This window comes from Pipistrellus hanaki (genome assembly GCF_964339955.1).
Source record: "Pipistrellus hanaki genome assembly, chromosome: 3".
Taxonomy (NCBI): domain Eukaryota; kingdom Metazoa; phylum Chordata; class Mammalia; order Chiroptera; family Vespertilionidae; genus Pipistrellus; species Pipistrellus hanaki.
The window spans coordinates 20,371,587-20,392,427 of NC_140505.1; the positions used below are offsets into that span (position 1 = coordinate 20,371,587).

The following is a 20,841-nucleotide window of genomic DNA, read 5'->3' on the forward strand; positions in this document are numbered from 1 at the left end:
ATGTCATCAGTGGAATCACACCAGAAACAGTTGACTCGTCAGATCCATCCCCATCACCAAACTCATGTAGTTCCTTTGAGCTAATAGACATGGATGCTGGCAGTTTGTATGAACCAGTTTCTCCTCACTGGTTTTATTGTAAGGTAATAGATTCTAAGGAGACATGGATTCCTTTCAACTCTGAGGATTCACAGCAGCTGGAAGAAGCGTATGGCTCTGGTAGGAGAAAAATGACTTATCATAGACAAAGACTTAGTGTCATCTCTCTCAAACTATAATATTAGTCCTTACAGTGAATGCTATTAAAAGTAAATTTTAGATTTTTTCCCTAGTTATCCCTTATAGCATTTTTATACAGAAGCTCTGCATTACTACCCAGACAATTGATAATGTTTAAGAATTTGGTCTGTATCTCAGTGCCTATTGTAATTTCTGCATAGTTATCCAATCATATTTCTTAGTTCTAGGGTTATGTTTCAGTTTTTGTTTGTAAAGAGTTTATGTTTGTGTGGGGTCACATTCACATTATAACAGAATGAATTCTTTAATTTGTCACTTGTTTTTTTTCTTCTTTTATGAAACATTATGCTTGTTACTACTTTATCATCATGATAGTCATGGTCATTATTCACCTTTTGGTCTCTTGAAAAAATTTAGAAAAGCTGTCTTATATACATTAAAAAATATGTATTTATATTTTTGGATTTCAGAGAGGAAGGGAGAGGGAGAGAGAGAGATAGAAACCGCAGTGTTGAGAGAGAATTATTGGCAGCCTGGTATGTGCCCTGACCTGAAATTGAACCTCAATCTCCTAGTTCATAGGTGTACACTCAACCACTGTGCCACCCTGGCCAGGCTTAAATACATTTTTGTTGTTGTTAATCCTCACCCAAGGATATTTTTCCATTGATTTTTAGAGAAAGTGGAAGGGAGGGGGAGAGACAAACATTGATGTGAGAGAGACACATCAGCTGGTTGCCTCCCGCACATGCCCCTGAGGTATGTGCTCTTGACCGGAATTGAACCCAGGACCCTTCAGCTGGTGGACTGATGCTCTATCTACTGAGCCAAACTGGTGAGGTCTATATACATTTTTTTTTTTTTTAATAAAGGGACGCTACTATCTCCTCAGAAAAGGAACAGAACAATGTTTGGGTATTATTTTTTTCATGTTTCATTAAAACCAAGAATGGTTTTGATGGTTTGTAAAATAGTGGAAGGTTAGCAATTAAATTCCATTTTGTTTAATGTTTAATCATGTAGAAAATGTTCATGCACATGTTTCTTGACATTATTTAGAGTATAACTTAGAACTGTATTTTGGGAGATTTATTTTTATAAATGTACTTCTTTTCCTCTTCTTAATTCTTGCTAGGAAAAGATTGTAATGGGAAAGTTGTCCCCACTGATGGGGGCCGGTATGATGTCCACTTGGGGGAGAGGATGCGGTATGCTGTGTACTGGGATGAGCAAGCGTCAGAAGTGAGACGATGTACCTGGTTCTATAAGGGGGACAAAGATAATAAGTATGTCCCCTACTCGGAGAGCTTCAGCCAAGTACTAGAGGTATTCCTTTGACCCCTTTAAACTAATTCTCTTTAATTTTTTTTCTTATTTAATCTTTTCTTCCTCTATGACTTAAATTGTTTTGAAAGTTTCAGGAAAAGTTTGGTTCTATCTGCACCCATTTTATAGTCTTTCTTTGTGCAAATTAGTTTCAGGATCAAGTAGTTTTTATTTCCAGGTTTTAAAATGTACTATAGAAATTGTTATGCCCTTAAATGAAAAAGTGTTTTCCCGAATGGTGATTATTGGTAGTATTTAAACTATGACCACATGATTGTCTTTTTGCCGTTTATTTTTCTTGCTCTGAAAACTGCCTGAAATTTGCTTAAAGTAGGACATTATTATTATTGAAATAAATATATAAAAATGTGAACAATGATTATCTCTAGTCTAGATGGTAGAATTAGGATTGATTTTTTTCTTTGTCATGTCATTAATGTTGCATTTAAAAAGAATTTTAAAATAAATTTGATAAATCCAGAGAAAGAGAAATATGTGTAATATATTCCTTATTTTGTGTGAAATACACATGCATTAATATTATTGAAAGAAATATATCAGAATGTGAAAAATATTTGTCTCCAGTCTAGATGATGGAAGGAGTGATTTTTTTATTTGTTTCATACTGTTGTCTGTTGTCAATTTTTAAAAATAATTGTTTAGTAGTATCCTCTTGAATAAGGTTAGTTTTAATAGGAAAGCAATAAGAGAAACGTAATGAAATGTATTTTCTTTTAAGGAAACTTACATACTTGCTGTAACTCAGGATGAATGGAAAAAGAAACTGGAGTCTCCCAACAGAGAAATCATTGTATTACACAATCCAAAGGTAAAGCAAATTGAAAGCCTTTCTCTCCTATTGGTATTAAAGTAAATTGCATTACTAAGGAGAACTTCGTTGGTTTCTTTTCCTTAGGAATTCTATTTTGGATGATCTTTGTGAATTTTATATTATGTGAATAATTATGAAACTTAAAACTTATAGCCACTACTATTATTTACTTGTTCAGTTTATACAAAAAATTTTCTTTGGGAAAATTATGCCTCTGTAGATTCAGACTATCCCTAATACATTATGTGGCATGTCTTTTCCATATGTAGGATATTGTTGGAAATCTGTTAGCTTGATGTTTGTTTTCTCTTTTTTTAGCTTTATTGAGATAGAATTGACAAAATTATATATATTTTTTAGTTTTTTAATCCTTATCCAAGGATATTTTCATTGATTTGAGAGAGAGGAAATGAGAGAGAGAGAGAGAGGAGAGAAACATCGATGTGCAATAGGAATATCCATTGGCTGCCTCCCTTACATGCCCTGATTGGGGATTGAACCCACAATCTAAGTTCTTGTCCTGCCTGGGAACTGAACCCATAACTTTTTGGTGTACAGAATGATGCTCAACCAACTGAGCGACCCAACCAGACATAAGATATTTAAATTGTACATTAGCCAAATATATCTTCAGGGTTCTCATTTCCAACTGTAGTAATTGCATATCAAAACTCCATTTGAGATTTGATTATGTATTATGTTTTGAAAAACATGTTCCTGCCCCTCACTGTATAAATAGAGATGTCTTTTTTTTTTTTTTTTTTTTTTTAATATATTTTATTGATTTTTTACAGAGAGGAAGGGAGAGGGATAGAGAGCTAGAAACGTCGATGAGAGAGAAACATTGACCAGCTGCCTCTTGCACACCCCCCACCGGGGATGTGCCCGCAACCAATGTACATGCTCTTGACCGGAATTGAACCTGGGACCTTTCAGTCCAAAGACCGATGCTCTACCACTGAGCCAAACCGGTTTTGGCTAGAGATGTCTTTATATCTATTCATTGTGAATGTTTTATTTTATTTATTAAACTACTTTAGAACCAGAAAAGATTCAGTGGTATGTGCTTAAAATCGCTTAAACAGTTTTGGCATCTTTTCTGTTTAAGCTTATGGTGCATTATCAGCCAGTTGCAGGGTCTGATGAATGGGGTTCAACACCTACTGAGCAGGGTCGACCAAGAACAGTGAAGAGAGGGGTTGAGAACATCTCTGTTGACATTCATTGTGGTAATGTTAAATTTTTTTTTTCTTATCTTCTGATATACTGATTTATTTATGGCTTAAATTCTGACCTTTTTCTATGGATTTGGAGTACCTCAAGGCTTAAAAATGATCTTTAATTATATGAGCTTATTTGGAGTTAATATCACCTATTAAGAATTTGATAGAGAAATCTATTTTAAAGTTGCTAAGTATGAATGGTAGGATGGATAAAATTTTGCATACTAATCAGGAATCCATTAAATACAGATGAACTGACTTAGTCCTAATTCTAAGAAATATGATTCTACCCTTTTGATTAGAAATTTAGTACTTGAAATTCCTGTTGTTGAAGACTTTCAACTAAGCAAAAGTATTTTCCAGTACAACCTTGATAGTTATCCATTGCTATCTAGGGTCATTTATGTTTAGTTTTATAATCTATTTAACTGGATTATAGCTACAAAATTCTTTTTATCTTGCAGAGATGATAGCTTGTCTCTTGCACAAAGTCTTCGATTTACTATAATTAAAAAAGATGCGTTTATAATTTTAGGCTTCAAATACATGCCAGACATTATTGTTACACATTGATAAAAATTGAATATTAGGTAAAATTATTAATGTTAAGATTTGCCTGAATTCAATAACTGTGCTGTGGTTATATAAGAGGATATTCTTAGGAAGTACACATTAAAATATTAAAGCGTTAAGAGGTATGATGTGTACAATATGTTCCTAACTGGTTCAGAAAAGTAAATGTGTACGTACTAGTATGCATAATAAAGCATATTGGTAAATGTTAGAGTGTTGAATCTGGGTAAAAAGTACATGTGAGTTTCTGTACTATTCTTTCAAGTTTTCTGTAAAAAGATTGCAGTTATTTCAAAGTAAAAAGTTTTAAAAACGTAAAAATTTTTTCACAGGCTTTCTATTTTATTTTAATCTACACAAAATCTTGGTAATTTATTTCCCTTTTAGCCCTGGGGTCAGTACATAGATGGCTTCTCTTCACCCTTGGGGTTGACAGTTTTCTTCAGGTTGCTGCTAATGATATGACAAAGCTCAGCATAGAAGGCCCTTAGGTCCAGCACCATGGCCCTGAGCTCCCTGTAGGCCGCCTCATCTTGTTCCTGCATCAAGGCCTGGTAATCCATTACATGGGTCTCCTTAGAAGCCTTGGACACAGCATCCCCACGTTCTGAGAAGTACTTGGAAATGGTTGTTTGGAAGGCTTCTACTTTGGTCTTGACTGCATTCACCCTCTCCAGCACCTTCTCCTGGATTGCTACTCCAAAGTCATTTCCATGCTCAATCCTGGGGATCAGGTGCTGGATCCACGTGATCTCCAGAATACATTTAAAAAAAAAAAAAAAATATATATATATATATATATATATATATATATATATGTATATATATATATATATATATATATATATATATATATATATATATATATATATTTTTTTTTTATTGATTTTACACAGAGAGGAATTGAGAGGGACAGAGAGAAACGTCGATGAGAGAGAAACACCGACTAGCTACCTCCTGCACACAACCCCACTGAGGATGTGCCCGCAACCAAGGTACATGCCCTTGACCGGAATCGAACCTGGGACCTTTCAGTCCGCAGGCCAACGCTCTATCCACTGAGCCAAACCGGTCCTGGCCAGAATACATTTTTCTTTGAGAGTCCAGACTTCTGGCTTAACCAGCCAAGCAGGGCCAGGAGCTTCTCTTTCCCAGGGAGAAAGCCGCACTTAGGGACTTCTTTCTTCTCCTGCTTATCTGTTTCCATCTCATCATCTTTGGGTGGAGGGTCTGGAATAGGGATGTCCAGTGAGGCTCGGAGAGAGGTCAGGTCAGCCACATTAAGGGAGTCCTCTTAAAAGAGCTGATTCAGGTGTATGATCTTCGGTGGCAAGAATCTGTAGAGGAATTCCTCAGCCTCCTGGAAAAGATTTTGTCTGAAGACATCCACGTTTGCGGGCTTCCCCGCTCAGGCGCACCACACAAGGCTTGGCCATGCTGCTCCAGTTGCTAGATCTCGGGTCTCTCTCACAGACTTATTTTAAGATAAATTACAAACAAAGTAAAATCTCTGTGCTTTTATTAAGTAGTTATATGCAGGATTATTTTGTGTCCTTTAAATTATCTGCTCATATTTCAACTTGCTTATTTTTATAACCTATTCATTGTGAATGTTTGATTTTAGAATATGAGACTAGTTCTGTAAAATAATTTTTCTTTTTAATTTCATTTAAAGGGGAACCTTTACAAATAGACCATTTGGTTTTTGTAGTCCATGGGATTGGACCAGCTTGTGACCTCCGCTTTCGAAGCATTGTACAATGTGGTAGGTTTGCAAAACGTGTAAGATTAGGTCACTTAAGGGGAATGTTAGTGCTCCTGTGAGCTGAAATAAAATTTTTGTCTTTAATCTGTTATCTCAGCTGCATAAAAACATTCGGTGCGCTGAAGACAGGTGATAGTAAAGCTTCCCATCTGAGACATAAAATATTAGTGAATTCCGTAGGCTAATAGTTTATACTCTTAACTAATAATTCTTGAATGAATAAACCCTTAATCCTTTAAAATTCTTTAATGATATGATAATCCTTTGTCTATTCCAAATTTAAAGAAACTGTAAAGATGATATAGTTTAAATGAATAATAGAAACTTCAGTCATTTTTATAATTCATACTGTGATAAACCTCTTGATATTCTAATTGGACTACTTAGATCATTAGCATAACTTGCTTTTGAAAGGTAGTGTTCTCTAAAACTTGATAATATTTAAAATCTAATTGTCCCAACTTGCGAGTCTTATCATATTGGCTGATGCTTCTAAGCATAACCCCTCTTAGAAGGTTAAGATTGATATAATATGAATTTCAAACAGCTGTGTATTTTTAAAAATTTTTAAATATTGGGTAGTGGTTATTTGTAAGAACTAGAAAGTTAGAATCAGAATCTGACCGCAAGTCATGTGATATTTTTCTTCTTAAAATTGAAATAGTTTCCATGACATATCAGAAATTTTGAAGCTATCTTTCTTTGATGAAATGTATACATTTATTAAAGGAATAGCTTTTCTTTTTTCTTTCTTTTTTAAAAAAAATATATTTTATTGATTTTTCAGAGAGGAAGGGAGAGGGATAGATAGCTAGAAGCATCGATGAGAGAGAATCATCGACAGCTGCCTCCTGCACATCCCCCACTGGGAATGTGCTCGCAATCAATGTACATGCCCTTGACCAGAATCTAACCCGCAGACTGAAGCTCTATCCACTGAGCCAAACCGGTTTCGGCAGGAATAGCTTTTCTTATATGCATTCATAATTTTTCTGATACCACTTTGCTATTTTTGACTCAAGTAAATGCATGTTCTAAGCAAATGTAGATAGAGATTCTATTTATGTGATCTATTGCAAATTCATTACTTCTCTCTTGATGGATAAGTTAATTTTCTTTTCAGTTAATGATTTTCGAAGTGTTTCCTTGAACCTGCTACAAACGCATTTTAAGAAAGCCCAAGAAAATCAGCAGATTGGGAGGATAGAATTTCTTCCAGTCAACTGGCACAGCCCTTTGCATTCTACTGGTGTGGATGTGTAAGTAATACCAACCGTGATTGTAATGTGTTCTCTGATCATTAAAATGCGTAGGGACATTTCTGTAAGAACTGGTTGTATATTTAAAATTTTGTTCAACAAAAAGATTTTTGTACTTCTGCCTTTTTCTTTTTTCTTTTTAGAGATACATTATTAAATGCTGACTAATCCACTCGGCTGGTATGGCTCTGTGGTTGAGTGTCAACTCATGGACCAGGAGGTCATTGTTAAATTTCTGGTCAGGACACATGCCTGGATTGTGGGCTCAATTCCTAGCAGGAGGCCTGCAGGAGGCAGTCAATCCATGATTTTCTCTCATCATTGATGTTTCTATCTCTATCTCCCTCTCCCTTTTTTCTAAAATCAATTCTAGAGATATTTAAAAAATACTAATGCTAACTAATACCTTGGTTTAACTAGTCTGGGTTAGGAGTAAAGGGTTGTGTGTATTTTCTTCTAGTATGTTATACTGGCTCATTAGCATTTACCATTACAGCTTTTTAAATTTCTTTTTTTTTTTTTTAAATATATTTTATTGATTTTCCACAGAGAGGAAGGAAGAGGGATAGAGAGCTAGAAACGTCGATGAGTGAGAAACATCGACCAGTTGCCTCCTGCACACCCCCCGCTGGGGATGTGCCCGCAACCAATGTACATGCCCTTGACCGGAATCGAACCTGGGACCCTTCAGTCCGCAGACCGATGCTCTATCCACTGAGCCAAACCTGTTTCGGCTGCTTTTTAAATTTCTTTATCATTAAAGCCAAACATTGCTTTCTTCCTATAGAGCAGTGGTTCTAAACCTTTCTAATGCTGCGACCCTTTGATCCAGTTCCTCATGTTGTGGTGACCCGCAACCATAAAGTTATTTTTGTTGCTACTTCATAACTGTAATTTTGCTGTTATGAATCATAATGTAAATATCTGTATTTTTTTATGGTCTTAGGCGAACCTGCTAGTGGTTCTCAACCTGTGGGTCGCTACTATAAAGCCTCAGACCATCGGAAAACACAGATATTTTCATTACGATGAAAAACTACTTTTTCATGATGGCTTTCTTAAGTTATAAGCCCAATAGTTTTGTTTGTAAATTTTATGGTAATGTCAGATAAGGTTGCCTTATATTAAGGATATTCACCTATGGGCTCTCCAGAAAGTAGTATGTTCATCATATACTTCTAAGATAGATCTAGGAGATGCTTCTCTAGAAGATAAAGAAAATAGTCAGCATTATTTCCATGCTGGTCTTGGAAATGACTTCCCTGATTCTATGTCTCTCAGTTCTTAATGACCTAGGATTTGAGCATATTTCATGTGTCAAATGCTCCACTATAGTGTTTATTTTAATAGGTGTGGCATTCACATATTTAAGCTGATGCTCAGAGGTGACAGGTCATTTAGCCCTCTGTAAACTTTTGTTTTTCTCTAAACAAAAGAAACCGTTGAATCTTTGAGGAATTTCTCTGGGAATTTTGAGAAAGTTTTAACTGGAAGTTGATTTAGACAATGTCAGCATCGTTTTCCTTTGTGAGACATGAGTTCTGTTTGCCTTTGGCTTCTTTCAACTTTAAAAAAATTCTACATTGAGAGCTGATCCAATTTGTCATTTGGCTTGTGATCAAACACCTTTAATGCAGAGGATTCTGGGAAAACCCTCTTGTATCTTTTGTATTTTTAACATTAAAAAATATTATATGGAGAGAGAAACATAGATGTGAGAGCAAAACATTGTCAGCTGCCTCCTGCAGCCCGCTACTGAGGATGGAGCCAGACTCTCGGGCATGTGCCCTGACTGGCAGTGGAACTGGCAGGCTTGTGGTGCATGGGGTGATGCCCAACCACTGAGCTACACCAGCCAGAGCTCTTTGTCTTAAAAAATCCTTTTTATTACAGAGGATTCTTTACACAAAAGTAGCATATACAGTTAGTTTTCCTGTACTGATTATGATTACCCACCCCCAACAAATCTCAACACATGGCCAGTTTGGCCCTATCCCTGTCAACATGTCCTTGCCAACTGCCCATCCTTCCATTATATTGTTTTTGAGTCAAATCACAGGTAAATCATTTCTTATGTAAATGCTTCAGTTTGTATGTTTTAAAGGACTTTTAATAAAATATAACCACAGTACTATTCACACCTAAAAATTCTTAATATCAGCAATTTCCCAATTTTATAATAAATCTTATGATTTATATATACTCATATATAATATATACATACATGCAAAATCAATGTTTTTCTTTCTCTAATAAACAAATGCACACAATACATACATACATACACAATTTAAACTAGAATCCAAGGATGCCTTTTAAGTCTCTCTTAATTTCTTGATTATTTTTCTATCTGTTATTTTCTTGCAATTTATGTATTGAAGAAACTGAATTGTTTGTCTCTGAATTTTGTTGATCACGTCCCTTTGGCTTCATTAAACCTTTCTTCTCTGTCCTCTGTTTTTTATAAGTTGATAATTGCCTCTTGTATCTTTAAGTAGCTAAGTCTAAACTTAGAAGGCTAAGCTAGATAACTTAGAGGAAGTTATGAAATGTATTTTGGTTTTCTTTTTTCTTTTTTTCTTTTTAATTTTTTTAAAATATATATTTTATTGATATTTTACAGAGAGGAAGGGGTAGAGAATAGAGAGCTAGAAACGTGGATGAGAGAGAAACATCGACCAGCTGCCTCTTGCACACCCCCTACCGGGGATGTGCCCGCAACCAACGTACATGCCGCTAACCGGAATCGAACCTGGGACCTTTCAGTCCGCAGACTGAGCCAAACCGGTTTCGGTTCTTTTTTCTTTTAATGTATTTTATTAATTTCAGAAATAAGAAGGGAGAGGGAGAGAAACATTAATGCTGAGGGAGAATCATTGATCAGCTGCTTCCTGCATGACCCTACGTAGATGGAGCCTGCGACCTGAGCATGTGCCTTGACCAGGAATCGAACCTTGACCTCCTGGTTCATGGGTTGACACTCAACCACTGAGCACAGCGGCCAGATGTATTTTGGTTTTCTACTTAAAATATCTTTCCTTTTTTTTCAGAGATCTACAGCGAATAACCCTGCCCAGCATTAATCGCTTAAGGCACTTCACCAATGACACAATTCTGGATGTCTTCTTCTACAATAGCCCCACCTACTGTCAGACTATTGTGGACACTGTTGCTTCTGAAATGAACAGAATATATAAACTTTTTCTGCAGAGAAACCCTGATTTCAAAGGGGGTGTATCCATTGCTGGTCATAGTTTAGGTAACAAATGAATTCTCTGTAACCAGAGAGGTTGATCACAGTTTTAGGACATCTATTTTTGAAGAACAATGTCTTTTATCAGTATCAGATGCAGAGGTCTAGAACTGGTCTGTGATGAAGAATTTGGAAAGGGTTGGAAGGGTGGTGGTGGAGTGGAAAGAAGACTCCCTGCTTCATAGATTTTGCCACATGGGTAATTGACTTATTTTTTTTGTATAAAAGACAACTATTTAGAAATTGTCCCTTTCTTCTATTTTACTTATAGGTTCGCTTATATTGTTTGATATCCTAACAAATCAGAAAGATTCTTTGGGGGATATTGACAGTAAAAAGGTAATTTAGATGTTCAGATAGATTCTCTGTGCTTAGTAAGGATTTTTAGATTTATTTTTTGTTTTTCACTTAGTTTAGTCTCATTTCATAACTTCAAATTTACATGTATTTTAATAGACTTGTAATTATCTCTGTTATTCTTTGATGATAGCAATACACTTCTAGAAATGTTTGCCAGAATCTAAAATATCTATACATATCTTATTTTCCATTATAAGTATGTACTACTAATCTATTATTAGAATTATAAAATTGAGCTGAAATGGAGTTTGCATATGATAAAATGAAGAATGAATTAGATACAAATTGATATAATTTATAGTGATTGTTTGAAAGCAGTGTGAGGACTTAATGTTTAAACTTCTTTTAGTAAAATAAAGTCCTCCGAACACTATCTCTAATGCTGAGTTAGTACTTAGCAAAATGTCTTATATTTTTTTCTCTTTTTGATGCAAGTGTTCTGTGAGTTTTCCCAGGGCAGGGCTTTGCCTTAGATTGTCTTATGTCTTAGACTGTATTCCTAATAAGAACTCAGTAAATGTTTTGTTAATGATAGTGAACAATGCTCTGATATTCACTCATTCATTTATTTTAAAGCACATTAAGTTTCAAATGAAATTGCAAAAATTTAGAGATCAGTACCTCTTAATTTATATTTTGTATAAATCACAACTTAAAGTTAAGATACATCTCTATGGTAATGTTAGATATATATTTATTGTAAAATGGTATTAATAAAGGAAAATATAAGGAATGTAGAGAATAATGAGCATTACAATTTAATTTTTAGGATTCGCCCAATATGGATCAAGGAGACACACTGACAATAGAGGAAGATCTGAAGAAACTTCAACTCTCTGAATACTTGAGTATCTTTGAGAAGGAGAAAGTAGATAAAAAAGCTCTGGTAAAAAATAACCTTTTATAACTTCATGCCATACCATTTTTAATATTTTTTATTGCTTCATCATACTGCTTAGTAAGAGCTTGCCCTTTGGAAACATTTTAGTCATAAATACTTTGTTATCATTAGTAATGTTCTTCAGTATTATTTATGTGTCTTAAAATCATATCAAGTGATCTTTGCTTTGTGGAAGTTTAAAGTTCAGGAAAGTCATATTGATATGCATATAGCAATAAAGCAAAGACTAAAAAACAGCACACCTCAGAAAACATGAGAGCAAGAAGAAATGACCAGTAACTAACTAGTCCAACTCTTATTTTCAGTTATACTTTCAAGAGCAGTATTATAGATATTGGCTTGTTTATTTGTAGGGTTGTTGGTTTTTTTCATTAATGTTGTTTTTACTCTGGTTTTGATATATTAATTCAGTGGCTATTTAGTGATTGCTTACTATGATCAGGCATACTATACGAATTACTAAAGATAGAGTGGTGAATAAGATAGAAACGGTCCCTAACCTCATGGTGTTTATAGTTTATGGCTAAAGACACCTATTAAGTAATCGAAAACATAATTAAATTATAATTGTGGCCGGGACCGGTTTGGCTCAGTGGATAGAGTGTCGGCCTGCGGACTGAGAGGTCCCGGGTTCGATTCCGGGCAAGGACATGTACCTTGGTTGCGGGCACATCCCCGGTGGAGAGTGTGCAAGAGGCAGCTGATCGATGATTCTCTCTCATTGATGTTTCTAACTCTCTATGCCTCTCTCTTCCTCTCTGTGAAAAATCAATAAAATATATTTTAAAAAAATTATAATTGTGATAAGTTCTAAGTAGGAAAAGTACACAGTGGTATAAGAATGCATAGTAGGATGAACTAACTTAGTTTGGGAGGGTGAAGGAAGACTTCTCTAGTCAAGTGAGTAGCACATCAGCTGAGATCTTGATGGTTATTCTGTTTCATGCTTTCTGCTTAATGTTCTTACTGCTTGTGTCCAGGAGTAGGAGTGTAGTCTGTCTCAGGATGTGACATCCAAGTGAGCATGGAAATCAAGGAGGGTTTTTCTGACATGAAGTCAGATACCTACTTTTGTTGATTTTTAAAAAAATAATACATTGTTACCTGTATTATTGATTGTAGCATTGATACTGTAGTATTGTATTTTATATTCTACTTTAGGCTCCTTTATGAATAAAATACTATTTCCTTTTCTAAGTTATTAGTGATGTACTACTAGGGAGCCCTAGTAATATAAAGCAAAGAACAGCAGAGTATTTAAGCCTTATCCTTCTAAACAGGGGTCTTCAAACTACGGCCCGCGGGCCACATGCGGCCCGCAGAGGAGTCTGATCCGGCCCGCCAGGTTTTTTGGGCAGTGAGCGCAGCCGAGGTGTTACAGTAGGAATTAGTAGTTCATATAGTCCGGCCCTCCAGCTCTCTGAGGGACCGTGATCTGGCCCCCACTTTAAAAAGTTTGAGGATCCCTGTTCTAAGAGAACAGGGCATTTAATTGATTTTATTATACCTAGAAATAAAAAAGATATTTGATTTTCTCTGCCCAGGCTTTATGTACAGACAAAGATCTTCAGGAAATGGGAATTCCCTTAGGACCAAGAAAGAAGATATTAAATTACATTAGGACCAGAGAAAATTCAATGGTATGTGCTTAATATATATATAGCTTATAGCAGTAAACAATTTTTTACATCTTTGTATCCTTTTGCTTTGTGAAGTCTAGAGAGCTAAATAATTTTGTTAATTGGTTTTTGGCTCTGTTTAAGAAATTAAACACGTTTATTGATGCCTTAACAGTATTATTAGCTTTAAAAGTCATATCTCCCCTAGACTCCTGCTACAATTCCCTTTTTTCATTTCTGTTTCATAACTGCTTTATTGAAATACAATCTACATCACATACCATAAAATTCTTCCTTGAAGAGTATAGAGTTTTGCCCTGACTGGGTAGCTCAGATAGTTAGAGCATCATCCCAAAACACCAAGGTTGCGGGTTCAATCCCCCATCAGAGCACATACTAGTATAAGAATCAACCAGTGAATGAATGAATGCATAATTGGAACAACACATCGATGTTTTTCTCTCTCTAATAAATAAATAAAAATATACAAGTCAGTGGTTTTTAGTATATTCAGAGCTGTGTTACCATTACCACTGTCTAATTCCATTATTTCTCACTCCACCTCTCCCTCTCCCCTCCCCCCAAAAAGAAAGAAAACCTCATATCCCTTAAAAGTCACTCCCTATTCCTCCCTGCTATGGACCACTGATCTGCTTTCTGTCTTTATGAATTTTCTTATTCTGGGTATTTTCATATAAATGGAATCACACAATATGTGCCCTATTGCAACTGTCTTCTTTCTCTTAGCATAACATACTCAATGTTTATCCATGTTACAGCACTGCTAATACATTCTGTTTGGCCCCTAAATTCCTTTCTATATCTTAGTAGTTCACTATTTTTCAACTTTTTTAGCAGGTTGCTCAGTTCTTATTTAAGGTCCGGTATTTGCATCATTTTCTATACCCATAGAGACATTGTACTTGCTTTAATCAGAAAGGTACAGCACTTTATTGAACTCCTTCGCAATCCTCACTATTCTTTCCCACAGTGCTCTGCTGTTGTTTCCTCTCATGATGGTTGCCTAGAGTTTCAACTGCTGCCCAAATGGCTGTGTACCGTTTTCATCATTTTAGAGCAAATAGGGATGTCAGTTCATAATTCAAGCCAGCTTTTGTTTTTATCAACTTTAGTGTGTTTTCATCAGTTTTATCTTGTTTTCTGAAAGACTTGTCTTGGAATTATTGGCTGTTATTTCAGAACTTTCCCACATTTTTTTTTTAAACCAGTGAAAAACTGTATAATCCTTTGGATATTTTTACTGCATAGTTCCACAAAACTATTCTTTATTCTTTAGGGCATTAATAGACCAACTCCACAATCAGCTTCAGGGTTGAATATGTCTAATATCCCCAAAGAATCTGAGTTCTGCAGTAGTGCTGATGGTACTGGAAATGACTATCTGGATGTTGGCATCGGGCAGGTAACAGTACTAATTCTCTTTTTTCATTTCATTGCCTGACATTCATATGATAAGAACAGATGTAATTTTGTTATTGATAAATGCTCTTAGTCCTGGCTTGTGTTGCTAAGTGGTTAGAGCGTTGGCCTACAGAGGGTCTTGGGTTCAATTCCTGGTCAAGGGAATGTACCTGGGTTGCAGGTTCGCTCCCCAACCCAATCCAGTTGGGTGCAGGAGGCAACCAGTCGATGTATCTCTCTCACATCAAATGTTTCTTTTTCTCTCTCTTCCCTTTTCTCCCCCTCCCTCCCTTCCACTCTCTCTGAAAAAGCAATGGAAAAATATCCTCAGGTGAGGATTAACAAAAAGGGGGGGAAATAGAGTAAGAGAGATGCTTTTATTTTCTCCTTCCAGGTATCCGTAAAATACCCTCGACTCATCTATAAACCAGAAATATTCTTTGCCTTTGGATCTCCCATTGGAATGTTCCTTACTGTCCGAGGACTAAAAAGAATTGATCCCAACTACAGATTTCCAACATGCAAAGGTTTCTTCAATATTTATCACCCTGTAAGCATCAGACAGTTCTTGTGGTTTATCTGAATATTAGGGTTTATGGTAAAGAGCATACAATTTTCTGTTATGTTGATTTACTTTTTATGTACCCTTCTCTAGTAATGAGGTAACATAAATAGTATTAATTCGGAAGTGATGTGGCAGAAAAACTGCATTTTAAGAAATAAGCTTATAATCATTCTTGCCTGATAAACATTAGCAGTTCCTCAAACTCTATTCAGCAGAGGTATATGTAGTTATTGTTTTTCCTATGTAGTTTGATCCTGTGGCCTATAGGATTGAACCAATGGTAGTCCCAGGAGTGGAATTTGAGCCAATGCTGATCCCACATCATAAAGGCAGGAAGCGGATGCACTTAGGTAAGGCTGAGTACAGAACTTGCTAATTCGAGACCTTCTGGTCAATGCAAACTGACTGGACCTCATTCACTTTGTTTAGTTGTATTGGGCCCTTAACTCATTGTAAGCCGTGTGGTTTTCTTTATCATATGTGTTTCAGAACTGAGAGAGGGCTTGACCAGGATGAGTATGGATCTTAGGAACAACTTGCTAGGTTCACTGCGGATGGCCTGGAAGTCTTTCACCAGAACTCCAGAACCTGCCTTACAAACTTCTGAAACTACAGAAGAAGCGGAAGCAGAACCTGTGTCAAGTCCAGAGAAGCCTAGTGGTCAGTGACACTGTACACATTGATTTCCTACATCAGGCCTGATAGGAGGGGCTCCGTGGTGTGCAATTCTTACTCTCCAAGGGTCCTCTTACTGACCCTGTTTTATTGTATAGGACCCATGCTATGAGTCATGATGGGCCTTCATCTCTGCTGGCCTTTTCTGTCATCTAATAGCCACAAATTATGGAAGAACAGTATTTGTGAAGAAGAATGTCAAGAGAAGCCAAGCATTGTTAATGAAACTTTAAAACATCCCCAACTTGGGAACTGAACTATGGGGGTAATGTTAAGAGCCTACTCTCTGCAGCACCTTTTACAGGGGAAAGTCTGTGTATTCATGGACCAGTTTTATTTCCCTGGCTGGGGACTCGTAGTTTTACAGTTAACATTGCATTTTTTTATTTAGTTTTCAAATGTCTAAAGGGTTTTATCCCTGCTTGCATTTAGTTTATAGACTAAAGATAAGTGAATTCGCTACCAAAGGTGCAGGAAAGAAAAAAGGGATTAGATTAAATCAGTGTGACCTGAGAGCCTTTAAAGAAAGATGGGAGAGAGCTTTCTGACGAGAGAGTAGCTCATCTTACAGTAAACGTGGAGCCTGAGGAGAGTAAGGAAGCCTGGAGGCCTTAGAATCTTACTGTGGTTCTTCCATATCCAGATGCTAACACAGAAGAGAGCTCTGAGGCAGTTAAAGAAGAAGTCCCGCCCATCAACGTGGGAATGCTGAATGGAGGCCAGCGCATTGACTACGTGCTACAGGAGAAGCCCATTGAGAGTTTCAATGAGTATTTATTTGCTTTACAAAGCCATCTATGCTACTGGTAAGTGTATGGTATTTTTTTGTTTCATTTGTTTTGGGTTTTTGGTCTAATCTATACTAATAAAAGAGTAATATGCTAACTAGACCGGGAGACCTTCCGGTCGTCCTTCCAGACGAAGCTGGGGCTTGGCCGGCCTGCAAACTGCCCCCAAATGGCCTCAGCCCCTCGCCCAGGGCGGCTACACCCCCCAGCGAGGACCCTCACCTGATGGGGGCATGGCCAGCCTGAAAACAGCCATCAGCCCCTTGCCCAGGCCCACCCTGCCCCCAAGGGAACCCCTATCCTGATCCTGAACCCCTTTCAGGGCAGACCAGCTGGCCCCCACCCGTGCACCAGGCCTCTATCTGTACTAATAAAAGGGCAATATGCTGATTAGACCAGGAGACCTTTCAGAAGACCTTCCGGACATCCTTCTAGACAAAGCCATGGTGGTGGGGCTGAGGCAGAGGCAGTTAGGGGCAATCAGGCCAGGAGGGGAGGGCGGTTGGGGGTGATCAGGCTGGCGGGGGTGGGGGGCAGTTGGGGGCAGGCAGACCAGCAGGCAGAATGGTTAGAGGTTATCAGGCAGGCAGGCAGGTGAGCACTTAGAATCTAGCTCCCACATTGGTAGAGGGATGTTTGACTGCCACTGAGATCGGGCCTAAACCGGCAATCGGACATCCCCCGAGGGGTCCCAGATTGGAGAGGGTGCAGGCTGGGCTGAGGGACACCCCCTCACTCCTTGTGGGAATTTCGTGCATCAGGCCACTAGTTTCCTAGTCTCCAGGTAATCACTGATCTGCTTTTGTCACTATAGACTAGTTTGCACATAACTTTTATATAAATAGAATCATACTATATACTCTTTTTGTATTCACCATGTTGTTTGTATCAGTAGTTCTCTCCTTCTTTATTGCTGAGTAGTATATGAATGTACCACAATTTGTTTAGCCTTTCATGCACATGTTGATGGACATTTGGGTTGTTTCTAGTTTTGGGCTATTACTGAACTGCTATGTTCAAGATTTTGTGTGAACATATTCTTTAGCTTCTCATGGGTAAATATTAGGAGTAGAGTGATGGGTAAAATGATTTTTAAAAGAAATTGCCAAATGGCTTTTCTGCCGGCATTTTCCATTCTCATTAACAATATGAGAAGTCCAGTTGCTCCATAGCCTCAACAGCACTTGGTATGATTGATCTTATGATTTGTCTCTCAACCTTTCTAAACGGGTTGTAATGGCACCTCATTACCGTTTTAATTTGCATGTTCCTAATGCATAACAACATTGAACATATTTTCATGTGTTTGCCATTCATACATCTACTTTGGTGAACTATCTATTCAAATCTTTTCCCCATTAAAATCAGATTATCTTAGTAAGTTGCAAGAATTCTGTGTTCTAGTTACAAGTTCTTTTCAGGTATATTTTTCCTCAGGATGTGGTTTGTTTTTCATTTTATTTTAAAGGCAGAAGTTTTTTATTTTTATGAAATTCAATTTATTCATGTTTGTGCTTTTTGGCAAAGAAATCTTTGCCAAACCTAGCCTTTAGGATTTCTACTGTGTTGTCAAAGTTATATTGTTTTAGCTTTTAAAGTTAGGTCTATGATTCATTTTGACTGAGTTAATTTTACTACACTTGATCTTAGCCAAAAAGGCTGAGAAGCGATTGACTGAGTTAATTTTTAATATGGTGTGAGGTTAAGGATTAAGGTTCATTGTTTTGCAATTCTCCTAGAAACATTTGTTGATAAGTTTATTGAGAAATCGCTGAATTGCCTTGGTTATATTTTGTCCCATTGATCTATTTATCTATCGTTATGCCAGTAAAACAGTCTTGATTACTATAGATTTATAAGTCTTAAAATCAGGGATGTGGGTCCACCAATTTTATTATTTGAAGTTATTTTAGCTATTGTAGGTCCTTTGCATTTCCATAGAGGTATATTTTAGAATGAGCTTGTGTCCTGGCTGGTGTGGGTCAGTTGATTGGAGCATCATCCCGTATACCAGAAGGTGGCAGGTTCAACTCCTGGTCAGAGCACATATTCAGATTGTGGGTTTGATCCTCAGTCGGGGTATTGCTGGAAGCAACTGATCGATGTTTCTTTCTCTCTCACATCCATGTTTCTCGTCCTTCCTTCCTCTTTCTAAAAAAACAAAACAAAACAAAAAACTTAATTTCAACCAAAACGTTTTCTGGAACTTTGATTGTGATTGTACTTTGGGGAGAATCGATATCTTTATTAAGAGTTTTCTGATCCACAGACATGATATCTCAGTGTACTTTAGTTTCTTACTTTCAGCAGTGTTTTGCAGTTTGCAGTGTTTGTATCGTGTACACAATAGCTTTATATTGCATTTCTTCATCCTGTTTCTCTTCAGATTGAATAAATCCAAAAAAATTGCATTCTTCCTAACATATACTTAAGGACCTTTTTATTTCCTTTTCTGGCAGTTATATATGCCCTTTATTCTCTTTTACATTGAAATGTTGGTGGTTTATTTTATTTTATTGATTAGTCTGCAGTATGAGTTGCATATCCCCTTCTCCCAGTTTGTCTTTGACATTGCATACAGTTGTTTTTGCTTAGTAGAAAATTTCATTTTTATCTAGTCAAATTTTGTTATTTCCTTTTTGGCTTCTGGAATTTGTGTTATACCTAGATCTTTCTTACTTCCCAAAGAATTTACCACAGTTTATTCTGTTATTTTAAGATTTAATTTACATGTAAATTTTTAATTCTCTTCAAATTTATCCTAATTAGGTGTGGATTGATCCACGTCATTTTCCAGATGGCTATCTAGTTATTAGAACAGTTAATAGATTTGAGATTCTTCTAACTTTATTAAATTCCTATATGTATTATATTAATTTCCTAGGACTATCTCTGAACTTCCTGTTCTTCTCTATTGATACTCTTTTTATTTTTATGCACCAGGATCACACCATTTAAAATCTCCACTTGCTCTGGCCAGTGGGTTCAGTGGTTAGAGCATCAAGAGCATGTATTGGGTTGCAGGTTTGATCCCTGGCCTTGGTCAGAGCACATACAGGAGGCAGCCAAATGATGCCTCTCACATCGATGTTTCTCTTTCTTCTCCCTACTCTCACTCTCTTCCTTTCACTCTCTCTTCTAAAAAAAAAAAAAAAAAAGGGAAAAATATCCTCAGTGAGGGTTAACAAACCAACAAGAATGGTATGGCTCAGTGCTGAGTGTTGACCTATGAACTAGAAGGTCATGGTTCGATTCCTGGTCAGGACACATGCCTGGGCTGTGGGCTCGATCCCTGGTGGTGGATTTATTTTTATTTTTTAAAAATATATTTTATTGATTTTCACAGAGAGGAAGGGAGAGGGATAGAGTGTTAGAAACACTGATGAGAGAGAAACACTGATCAGCTGCCTCCTGCACTCCCCCCACTGGGGATGTCAAGGTACATGCCCTTGACCGGAATCGAACCCGGGACCCTTCAGTCCACAGGCCGACGCTCTATCCACTGAGCCAAACCAGTTCGGCCCTGGTGGTGGATTTACAGGAGGCAGCCAATTGATGATTCTTTAATCATAATTGATGTTTCTCTCTCTCTTTCCCTCTTCCCTTCCTCTCTGAAATAAATTTAAAAAATATTTTTTAAAAAAAGGGAATAGTTCTTTGTTATTTACTGCTAGTTTTTTTTATATTACTGGACATTATGCTAGACTTCCAAACCACTGCCAATTACATCACCTTTGAATCTTGTTGCAGTAGTAAAAAGATGAATTTGCAAGGTGTTGCATAAATTAAATGAATTAATATATGTAAACCATCTAATGTAAATGTTAGTTCCTTTTTTTACAACATAATTTTCTCTCCTTACAGGGAGTCTGAAGATACAGTATTACTGGTCCTCAAAGAAATCTACCAAACCCAGGGTATCTTCCTTGATCAGCCTTTACAGTAAAAATGAAACTTCTATGGCTGCTTAATGTAAGTTTTTAAATGTCATGTATACAGCATAATTCCTACATATTAACATGATAAAAAGAACTAAGGAG

At 36.8% G+C, this 20,841-nt stretch overlaps 2 protein-coding genes and 1 pseudogene across 3 annotated transcripts in view; 1 reads left to right on the plus strand and 2 right to left on the minus strand.

Annotated features, from left to right (window-relative positions):
* Positions 1-20,841, plus strand: part of DDHD2 (DDHD domain containing 2) — a gene marked incomplete at its 5' end in the record, with an annotated part of 26,308 nt that continues 5,467 nt past the window's right edge. Inside the window, 17 exon segments of the mRNA XM_084879745.1 lie at positions 1-34; positions 37-219; positions 1,376-1,566; positions 2,306-2,395; positions 3,507-3,627; positions 5,870-5,959; positions 7,083-7,218; positions 10,269-10,477; positions 10,743-10,810; positions 11,601-11,717; positions 13,277-13,372; positions 14,649-14,774; positions 15,168-15,323; positions 15,586-15,688; positions 15,828-15,998; positions 16,657-16,819; positions 20,666-20,773. Coding sequence (XP_084735871.1) covers positions 1-34; positions 37-219; positions 1,376-1,566; positions 2,306-2,395; positions 3,507-3,627; positions 5,870-5,959; positions 7,083-7,218; positions 10,269-10,477; positions 10,743-10,810; positions 11,601-11,717; positions 13,277-13,372; positions 14,649-14,774; positions 15,168-15,323; positions 15,586-15,688; positions 15,828-15,998; positions 16,657-16,819; positions 20,666-20,747 — 2,136 coding nt within the window. The 3' untranslated portion in view covers positions 20,748-20,773.
* On the minus strand, positions 3,665-5,790 carry LOC311618540 (proteasome activator complex subunit 2-like; annotated as a pseudogene). The gene is made up of 2 exons: positions 5,274-5,790; positions 3,665-4,961 (listed from the first exon to the last, which is right to left on the minus strand). The product of its transcript is annotated as a proteasome activator complex subunit 2-like (transcript).
* PLPP5 (phospholipid phosphatase 5) overlaps positions 17,162-20,841 on the minus strand; it is a 17,009-nt gene continuing 13,329 nt past the window's right edge. The window contains exon 7 of the mRNA XM_084879758.1: positions 17,162-18,952. Within this exon, the coding sequence (XP_084735884.1) occupies positions 18,852-18,952 (101 nt within the window). The 3' untranslated portion in view covers positions 17,162-18,851. The remainder of the gene's footprint in view (positions 18,953-20,841) is intronic.